Source organism: Helianthus annuus, chromosome 6 (assembly GCF_002127325.2).
Source record: "Helianthus annuus cultivar XRQ/B chromosome 6, HanXRQr2.0-SUNRISE, whole genome shotgun sequence".
In the NCBI taxonomy this organism is placed as follows: Eukaryota; Viridiplantae; Streptophyta; class Magnoliopsida; order Asterales; family Asteraceae; genus Helianthus; species Helianthus annuus.
The window spans coordinates 11,239,378-11,250,145 of record NC_035438.2 but is presented as its reverse complement, the minus strand read 5'-3'; the positions used below and the strand labels follow the sequence as shown (position 1 = coordinate 11,250,145).

General features: G+C 35.3%; 1 protein-coding gene across 1 annotated transcript; it reads left to right on the top strand.

The window, feature by feature from the left end:
- The first annotated feature begins 6,359 nt into the window (after positions 1–6,359).
- Positions 6,360–10,768, top strand: LOC110864735 (UDP-galactose/UDP-glucose transporter 4). Its single transcript, XM_022113860.2, has 7 exons — positions 6,360–6,772; positions 7,981–8,009; positions 8,111–8,312; positions 8,958–9,200; positions 9,309–9,410; positions 10,213–10,320; positions 10,410–10,768. Exons 1-7 carry the CDS (start codon positions 6,644–6,646, stop codon positions 10,641–10,643), a joined length of 1,047 nt encoding a protein of 348 aa, XP_021969552.1. The 5' UTR covers positions 6,360–6,643; the 3' UTR covers positions 10,644–10,768.

The window sequence follows — 10,768 nt, the reverse complement described above, 5'->3', positions numbered from 1 at the left end:
TTTAGTTACGAATAATCATAATATATCAAAATTACGTAAGATAAGTAACATATATAATAAAAATAAGTAACAACCCAAACTAAAATAACCCTGGGCCGGTACCGGTATTACGTTTCAAACCGGTATACCGGATTTTACCGCCGGTACAAACCTTATGCCGTTTCACTTATTTACCGGGCTATTTCATACCGGATTTATATCTGGAAACGGTAATACCGGTATAACCGGCCGGTATTTACCGGTTTTTAAAACATTGGTTTTAAGATCTATATATGCTTTTGTGTTTGTCTTGATTATTACGAATGGAATATTGACAATTCTCTGATTACCAAAATTTATAGTTTGTAACATTACATCAGATAACGAGGACCTTTTTAAAATTATATTTAACATCTTTGAAAATATGGATTCAATAAGTTAACCAGTCGTGTAAAAGACGCAACTAGGCCCAATAATTAAATTTCCTTTTAAAAATTTACAAATTATGTGGTGTGTTTTCCATGTGATTTGATTCATACATACGAGTAAACACCTTAAATTTAATAAAAACTGTTTTATTAAAATGGTCGGTTTGTTATTTATTTGCTTTGCCTTTTTTTTACCAAACACGTGACGTGGTCATATAAATATGATTCATGGTATGCTTGAAACTTCTGAATAAGTTAAGGAGTACATCATGGCTTCATTCATGTGGTTGAACCAAGTTCTTGGTTTCTTTTTATATTTAAAGAACTAATTATGTAATTTACTTAAATTATTATAAAACTAAAAAAAATCTAAGGGACTATTTATGTATTTACTAAAATTAATATAAAAGCAATAAGAAAACTAAATGAGATTGAAGGTGAAGTTCATTTTAGCCTTTTATCAGGTGCAGAAATCTGAAGATATGTATTTTTATTTATTATTTATTTTTGTGGGTTCGGGCTTATTCGAGAATGCTCGTTGGAATCCTTATTAGTAAAAGGGGAATGGGGTTGGGACTTGGAAGTTTTAGTTTTATCCTTTTGTTAACTACAAGACTGAATGAAAAAAAAAAAAAAAAAAAAAAAAAAAAAAAAAAAAAAACCAAACCTCGTTAGAAAGGGTTAGAGACTGAGATCTTTGAACTATCCCACACTTAAGTCATTATTAGATTATCTTATTGATGTATGTTAGTATGTATGAACAGCAAAGAATATGAGTATATGATGTATTAAGGAGGAAAAAGTTGATCTTTTACCATGGAAAGTAGTCCTCTCGTATAAGGAATAGGTGGATTAGTGTTTTGATGTGCCTCTATGTATAAGGGTGTAAGGGGTGCTCACCTCTTAGGTGAGTCCCCCCCTCTTACACATAACCAACTAGAAAGTGTCACGTCAACTCCCTTCTAACACTCCTCTAATACCCCTTTTTGATGGCGGCACTCCCCTCTTAGGTGAGTTCGAATTTTTTTTTTTTTTTTGTAAGATTATGGATGTTGATAAATTAAATAAAAGACATTTCATTAAATTAAAAAAAATACATTCAAATAGAAAATAAAAAACACATTCAAAGTAGAAAATAAAAATTACATTAAAACTAGAAAATTAAAATTTTAGAAATCGCATGGCCACCCGTACTTGTTAGCGATTTCTCGCTTTCGGGCGAGGATGAACGACAACATACTTGGCGGAACATCGTCGTGCGGCTTAAGGAATGTTTTCATATCTTGATCGTAATTGTAGTTTTTCATCGTCTCGCGTTGTTCCGATATGAGCTCGCGAGCCTCCGACTCTCTTTTTTTCCTCAATTCGATCGCCTACAATTCTACCGCTTGCTTCGCTTCTTTCATGGCGGTGTACACTTTGAATTGTGCCGCCAACTCGGCCGAGCTTCCCTCGGACGATGTAGCTTGACGCTTGTCTCGCCGTTGTGCTCTTTGTGGCGAGGGATCTTCGTTCATATCCGGTATCGAAGGGTCCACGTCAACGGGCTTTCTTTTATGTGCCGAACCTTCACCTTCCTCACCCATCAATGGGACTTGGGCCCATTTCTCGTGTCTTCGAACGACCTCCCACGCCTCGTTGTGTTGAAAACCGCTCGGAAATCTTTCTTTAAATTCTTTTAACGCGACTTTCATCACGTCGAGATCCTTACATCCGCTTCCTCGTGTGCGATCCTACATGTTATAAAATAAAAAAAATAAAAAAGTGTTAAAAAAGTATGAACTTAGAAAAAAAATTAAAAATATACAATGTTAAAAAAAATATAATTTTTACCGCTTGTTGGTATAGGCCGTTGAAAAAGTTTATTTTCACCATCATCGGGTTCCATTTAGACCGTACTTGATGAACGGTCCGGTTACTTCCACCGATAGTTTTGTTAAAATGCTCTAAAATTTTACGCCAAAAACTTTTGCGGTTTTGTTGATTGCCCTTTTTTTTGTTGGTAGAACAATGTACCCACGCCTTCGCCAACGCCTCTTCTTGGTCCTTTGTCCATTTTTCGCTCACCGTTTTCCCTTTTTTTTCCCGAGCGTCATCTTCTTCGTTGCCCGCGTCTTCATCCACATTATATTCATCTTCCTCGTCGTCGTCGCCCAAATTTTGAGTTTCGGGCACTACCTCATCGTCCTCGTCGTCGTGAATAGGTAGAGGACGTTCGACATTTCCTCGTGTAGAAGGAACTTGTGGAGAACGATAAGCATATGGGTCGAAGGCGGGGGATTGAGGAGGAGCGTCCATTGATAACAAATTTTGAAAATAGCCGAAATTGGGTTGTTGGGTGTTGTAGAACGAGGGGTGTGTAGGTTGTTGGAAAAAAAACGGGGGTTGTGAAGTGTATCCGAAAGGGGGTTGTGGTTGAGCATTTGCACCGCTCGAACCATCTCGAGACGGTTTCGAGACCCGTCCCTTAGTTTTTTTCTTGGCCTCACGGGGTCGGTTCTCCATTGCTCGGTGTAAAGGGGGTGTGGTTTGAGAGTATAAAAAATAAAAAGTGAAGTGGGTGTGGTTGGAGAGTTTAAAAAATGTGTGAGAATGAGATGGTTTGAGTATAAAAAAATGGTGAGAATGAGATGGTTATTTATATATGTTTAAAAAAAGTGATTTTTTTTTTTTAAAATCCGACCGTTTGAAAAGAGCCGTTCCTTGTTTCTCGTGCATAATCACGCGGTGAGTCCACACCCAAAACACACCCCGATTCAGGACCCCGCAGTGATGGCGACGGTGTTCCCGATCGGGGAATCCCATCACCGAACACCCTTACCGCTTATACCCCGTACACCCTAAGGGCCAAAACAATTTGGCCATACCCAATTTAGGTGTTAAACGAGTTCTAGTAAAAAAAATTATCAAAATAGGCTAATTAGTTAAAATCCACTTTTTAGTGGATCCTTCCACATCCCCATGTATGTAAATCTTCAAATTGAACTACTATATCTATATGTAAATTTTCATACTAACTAGGTGATGCCCTACCCGCGTTGCGGGGCGATGGCTGAATAATTCTCAACCAATTAAAAAAACAGTACTATAGTTTTGCAAGAAATAAAAAGTAAAAAGAGTGTTAGACGGCTCTTTGACACGATTTTTAGTTGAGGGCAAAGTCGTATTTTTATTTTTACTTGGGTGAAAAATCAATTTTTTTTTTTTTGCCGAGGGTAAAATCCTAATTTTTAGGTAGGGGAAAACCATATTTTTATTTTGGACTGAGTGCAAAAACGTAATTTTGAATTGAGGGTGATATCGTAATTTTGAACCGAGGGGAAATTCCTAAATTTTAGCTGGGGGGCAAAAACATAAATTTATTTTGAACTGTGGGCAAATACGTAATTTTAAACTGTGGGCAAAACCGTAATTTTAAAGTAGGTATAAAATAATAAACCAGTGTAAAATCGTAATTTTGAGCCGGGGAAAAACAAAATTTTATTTTGAACTTGGGCAAAAACGTAGTATTGGTTGAGGGTAAAAGCGTAATTTTTTACCGAGAGCGAAATCATATTTTTTTAGCTTGGGGCAAAAGTGTAAACGTATTTTGAAGTTGAGGCAAAACCATATTTTTTAATTGGGGGCAAAAATGTAATTTTAAAGTGGATATAAAATAATAAACTGGTTGGTCCAATGGGTATTGCTCGCCGCCCATTTGAACCAATGGCAAAGAAACACTATTCCAGAGCAAAAACGTAATTTTAAAGTGTGTATAAAATAATAAACTGGTTGGTCCAATTGGTGAGGCACGACTGCCTATTTGAACCAATAGCAGGGTGATACTATTCCCTACCATGTGGTTTCATTGCTTCTACTGTTCAGGCGCTTCTACTGTTTTTTTTTTTTTTTTTTTTGCCTTCAATTATTAGGAGAATATGATAATGCTTTTGTTTTACTGTTTTTATTAGGATAATGCTATCTGTTCAAAACATTGAAGAATTAATATATAGGAGAATAGAATTAATATATAGGAGAATAGGTTCACTGCTATATTATCTTATATGGGTCCATTTGGTTATATTTAATTATAAAAACTAACTGAGTTAGGGTTAAATGACATAATGTGTAAGAGTTCGCAAACATCGTGTATGTTATTTTGTACTTTTTAAAGGCAATTGATGCAATTTGCAATCTGGTGTCAATATAAATGACGATTTTTGTAATTGGAAAATTGGTATTTAATAAACCAACCTTTAACCAATTGGTAAATAACAATCCAACCTTCAAAATTGGTAAATAATAGTCCCACCTATCAACATGTTGGTACTCAATGAACTTCCGTTAATTTTTTTTTAACTGAAGTTAGTTTTTATGTTTTATTTATTACACAAACAGTCCCTATAGTTGTAATTTACTAGTTTTAACAATTTTATGAAAAAAAAAACCACTCGAAAATCCTCCTTTTCCTCGATTTGAGGTTTATAAAATAGTTAAAACTAGTAAATTACAACTACAGGGACTGTTTGTGTAATAAATAAAACTTAAAAATTAACTTCAGTTAAAAAAATTAACGGAAGTTCATTGAGTACCAACATATTGATAGGTAGGATTATTATATACCAATTCTATAGGTTGGATTATTATTTACCAACTTGTTAAAGGTTGGTTTATTAAATACCAATTTTCCTTTGTAATTTAACTTCTAGTTTTTTTTCCTTTTACTTATTTTTTTTCGTTTCTTTTTAGTTTTTTTTTTCAATGTAATATTTTTTAAAATTCCATATGTACCGATGTAAGAAGGTTATTTTATTTATGTTCCGACCTCAGATATTCATTTTTATGGTTATAACGAGTGTCGATATCATAACGAACCGAACCAATTACTTTTCTGCGACTTACAAATATGTCGTCACAATGTGATTTTTCCATCAACATGTAGAATGTCCCGTCATAAATTACTTATTTTTATCTATGTTTTGAACCCGCCGTAAAAACCGAAGCATGAGCAAAACAAAGAGTAATACTTTAAGTGCTAATGCATAACAAAGAGTAGAGTAAACTACCAAAATGGTCCTTAAGGTTTGATCACTTTTGTCACTTTCATTCAAAACTCAAACATTTTGAATCTGGGTCCCTGTGGTTTCAATTTTGTTGTCATTTTCATCCAAAATCAAGATCTGATCAGATTTTTTAGTTTTTTTTTGAAAGGTGTAGATCGATTGGAAACCCACTACCGACTGCGCTTCAACCCTTTTTATCGGAAGCACAGCCACCCGGGTTCGAAAGAGGGAGAGTGCAGTGCAGAGCCCTTCCTCGCACCTCGTGAAAACTTAATCCCGACTGCCAGGCTCGAACCCGTGACCCCGGTCAGGAACCCCACCAAGGTGAGTAAACCTTACCACCTCAGTTGCAGTTAGACCATGTGTAGTGGTAGCAATTTATAATGCCCCCACCATGGGGCATTATATGACATGTGGCATCCTAGTCACACTTGGGCATTATAACAAAAGTGGTGTAGTGGGCATAATGCCCTACCAATCATTAAACAAAAAAAAAAAAAAAAAAAAAAAAAAAACTATTTTCTCATTGGCTAGTCAAACCCATTCAAACCTTCCACAATTCATTTAGGCGTTTTCATTAAAACGCCAAACCCATTTTTCTTTGCCCTATAATGCCCTATAATGTCCTATGTAATGGAGAAGGGGGCGTTTTTTTTGCCCTATAATGCCCCACTACACATGGTCTTAATAGGGATCAAACCTGAGCCTCATTTAAGAACTCAAGCACTTTCCACCACCATTCATCAGATTTTTTTAATTAACATCCATTTTTTTTTTCTTTCTTTTATCCTTTTAACGAAAGATAAACTATTAAAAGTGACTAAACCCACCATTTTAGTAGGTTACTCCAAAGAGTAATACTTTAACTGAAAAAGAAAAACCCCTAATAAAAGTCACCTAAAATAATATTCTTTCACACCTCCTCTCCCCCTTGATGAGTTGGCGGCCTCTCAAAACACCAGACCCTGCAAACACACTCTTCCTCCTCCATCTCTCTCTAAAATTAATGCAAAAACCCTTTCTTTTCATGTGCTCTCTCGATACCCGTTTAACGTGATTGCACCGATACGCTCCCTCTAATAATCAATTCTTTAAGCCTACATGCACAATCCCACTTGATCAATCTCTAAACCCCTTCATTCCTCTTCATCACCACCAAAGCTATTGACTTTTTCAACAATTGTTGTGACAAAAATGAAGAACAATGAAGAACAATCCCGATCTCTGTTTGGTCTTTCTCTTTCTGATCGACCAAAATGGCAACAATTTCTTATTTGTTCTTCAGGGTTTTTCTTTGGGTATCTTGTTAATGGTGTTTGTGAGGTAATTTTTGTTAAAGTTTTCTACTTTTGTTTAAAGATTTAGGGTTTTTGACTATTTTTTCATGTGAATTGTTAAGCAGATGACATTTTGTCATAAACCCATGTTTGATTTATTATGAATCTTTATGGGTTTGGTGTTTTTCATAAATCCATGATTAAAGTTTTGAGATTTTTCAAGAATTAGGCGTTGTTTAAAATCTTGTTTGATTTGTTGAGGTTTTTCAAGAATTTGATATTTCGGTGTTCATCAAATAATAAAAAAATACAATTTTGATCTGCAAAGATTGTTCAAGAATCTTGGTTTCTTCAAAACTCATGATTAATTTTTTATTTTTTATTTTTTTTGATATTTTTTAAGGTTTTTTAAGAATTGGGGTTTTTTTTTCTCTTGAAGAAAGGAACTTCAATATTTTATTTCAATATAATAAATAAAAATAATTTTATATGGGGGTTAGATACATAGATTGATCTTAATGACGTTTATGGCTTGCATGCAATACTTTGTGTTACTGTTAACTGCCTGCATATTTTTGACTAATTTATAGGCTTTCTTGATCTTAATCTTTTACTTTTCTTTGCACATGAATGCTTTTTGATTTTTTTATATGTATTTTTTTTATTAAAGATGCTATGTACTTGATTACTGCCTTGTAGTTTTGGTGAATCCTAAATGGGTCCTACTTAACTTTTTTAAAAATAGTTCTTTTCTTATATTTGGTATCAAGGAATAATCAATCCGTGCAAAGGTTTGTTTGTTTGATGTTTCGGATGATATCATCGTCTTTTTATTAGTGTGAATTATTGATCTAACACATTTTGGCCAACTGAGTTTGTTTTATACAACGAAAATTCTGGGCTGAACCGCTAACTGAGATTCCAGGAATGGAAAACCGAACCTGCTGGGTTAGGTGGGTCGGCCAGTTTCGCAGCCTGAAGCATTTTTTTTATATATTTGTTCCAAAGCATCAAGTTTTTATAAAAAAAAAAGTTTAAAATGATAAAATGGTTGATGAGTATAACAATACACATAAATAACCTCAATACTACATATTCCGATATTCGGAAAATGATTTAAAAAAGTTATATTTGATGTTACAACTATATCTTTTGACCGTCAAAAGTCAACTATGGCCCTTTTTCTGTAGTGTAGTATTAGTTTCTTCTTATGTTGATTAATGCTAATGAATTGCATTCATGTTCCTTTTTCAGGAATATGTATATAATCGTCTAAAATTCAGGTCGGTTATCTACATCAAGTTTTGTATGGCTAATTTATAACGATGTTACCGTTGTTAAAAATGTTTTAACCCTTTCGGTAAAAAAATCTATTTTGGTGTAGTTATGGCTGGTATTTTACATTCATTCAAGGATGGGTTTACATCGCTTTGATTTATTTGCAAGGGTTCACCACCAAGCAAATGGTGAACCCTTGGAAGACGTACGTCAAGCTCTCGGCTGTGCTCATGGGTTCTCATGGTCTCACCAAAGGCTCTTTGGCTTTCCTAAATTATCCTGCTCAACTCATGTTTAAATCCACAAAGGTCAAATCTTGCTTTCCTTCATGCATTAGTTGGTTGTACACTTGTGCAATTCAATTGTTCGTTGTTTGTTAAACCGTACCACCACGAACATTGTATCTTTGGTTAATTAAGTCTTGACCCTATTTTATTTTACCATATGCCTTCTACACTATGCGTTTTCTGTACTTATCGTACTACCTCAAAGACGCACCTTGTGTCATAAAGTTTCGAGTAAAGTAAACGGATGGTCCCTGTGGTTTACCAAAATTTTGGATTTGGTCCCTAGCTTTCCAAAAGTACACGGATGGTCCTTGTGGTTTTCACTTTGTAACGCATTTAGTTCTCAACCAATAAATCTAAAGGTTTTAGCAGGTCCAAGTTAGGGACTGAATGCGTTACAAAGTGCAAACCACAGTGACAATCCATGTACTTTTGAAAAAAGCTGGAGACGAAATCCGTTACAAAGTGCAAACCACAAGGACCATCTATGTACTTTTGAAAAAAGCTGGAGACTAAATCCGTTACAAAGTGCAAACCACAAGGACCATCCGTTTACTTTTGGAAAGCTAGGGACCAAATCCAAAATTTTGGTAAACCACAGGGACCATTCGTGTACTTTTACTATAAAAGTTTAGATCTTGATTTGTTTCATGCATTGTTTGCCAGGTTCTTCCTGTGATGATTATGGGAGCGTTTATTCCTGGGTTAAGACGAAAATACCCTCCCCATGAATACGTCTCTGCGTTACTTTTGGTTGTAGGTTTGATAATATTCACTCTCGCGGACGCAAATACTTCACCGAATTTTAGCATTCTCGGAGTCGTGATGGTTTCCGGTGCTCTGATCATGGATTCATTTCTTGGGAATTTTCAAGAAGCTATATTTACCATGAATCCCGATACAACTCAGGTGATTTGCATGTGACTTGATCTGTTTTTTGTTTTTGGGCGTGTGAATAAAGCAACGATTAAAAAAAGCTCACCTTTTTTCTATAAAAATCATGCATTTCTTGTGCAGATGGAGATGCTATTTTGCTCAACTGTTGTGGGTTTGCCGTTTTTGATTCCTCCAATGCTTTTAACAGGGGAATTATTCAAAGCGTGGAGTTCTTGCTCGCAGGTGAATATATATTACTTTTTATTAGTCATCCTAGTGCTTTACGAGTTAGAAATTGATATGAATTTCGTTATAAAATCATTTATGTCTTGTTATTGCCATTTTAGTCCCTGTGGTTTGGGCCATTTTACCAGTTTAGTCCAAAGGTTTCATTTTTAACATCTGGATCCAAAAAGGTTTCATCTTTGCCATTTTGGTCCAACTGACTTAACTCCATCCATATCTGTTAAAGCTGCCAAGGGCATTTTTGTCATTTCATTTTGGTCCAACTGACTTAACTCCATCCATATCTGACAAAAATGCCCTTGGCAGCTTTAACAGATATGGATGGAGTTAAGTTAGTTGGACCAAAATGGCAACGATGAAACCTTTTTGGATCCAGATGTTAAAAATGAAACCTTTGGACTAAACTGGCAAAATGGCCCAAACCACAGGGACTAAAATGGCAATTAACTCTATTATACATCTTGCATAATTTATCGAGATTTTTATTTTACCGTTGAGTTTGAATTCCAATACTTACTAGTTTGACATAGAAGGTCAACATCTTTTTAGTTTGACCTAAAAGGTCAATCTCGTCAGCTTTCAAGTAAAATACTACATACACCTGTAACAAATTTACCGCTTTGCTTACATTTTGTGGCAACTGTTGCATGTTTATCATGGCTATCGAACAAATCTTGAAAAATTCAAGATTTTTGTGTCAAGTTATAACTTGTAACCTTGTAGGTTGACCCGAAAGTCAAAACTGGACCCTGTCAGCAATAGAAATGCCTATAACATAATTTTTGTTTTGTGGGTACAGCATCCTTATGTGTATGGTGTCTTAGTCTTTGAAGCAATGGCAACGTTTATCGGTCAAGTCTCGGTTCTTTCCTTAATTGCCATATTCGGGGCGGCCACCACCGCAATGGTACTTCTTAAATACAAAGTTCTATTAGTAGTTTAGTACACGCGTCACATTTGTACTACGTGCTTATGAAGTTGTACTTAATGGCACAGATAACAACTGCCAGAAAGGCGGTTACTTTGCTGCTGTCTTACTTGATCTTCACGAAGCCGTTAACAGAGCAACATGGGACGGGTTTGATTCTGATATCGATGGGAATCGTGTTGAAGATGATACCCGAGAACAAACCGACGCCAAGAATGGTCCTGAAGACGAAAGAGTTGGCTTCCGTTAACAATGAAAGTCGAAGAGACGAAGAGGATGAAGAAAAGAGACCTTTGGTTTGATTATACTATATTATTATTATTATTTGGTATTTACTTATTTTTATGTTTGGGTAAAGAAAGTGTAGGAAATTTTATTCAGTTTGCTGGCTTTATACTTAGAGGTGGTTTGTGGGCATGAACAATAA

Excerpts from the sequence above, each read along its gene's own strand:
- LOC110864735 (XM_022113860.2), top strand. The coding sequence starts at position 6,644 with ATGAAGAACAATGAAGAACAATCCCGATCTCTGTTTGGTCTTTCTCTT. Across the intron at positions 9,201-9,308 it reads TGAATCCCGATACAACTCAG|ATGGAGATGCTATTTTGCTC; the intron begins GTGATTTGCATG and ends TTTCTTGTGCAG. Across the intron at positions 10,321-10,409 it reads GGGCGGCCACCACCGCAATG|ATAACAACTGCCAGAAAGGC; the intron begins GTACTTCTTAAA and ends TTAATGGCACAG.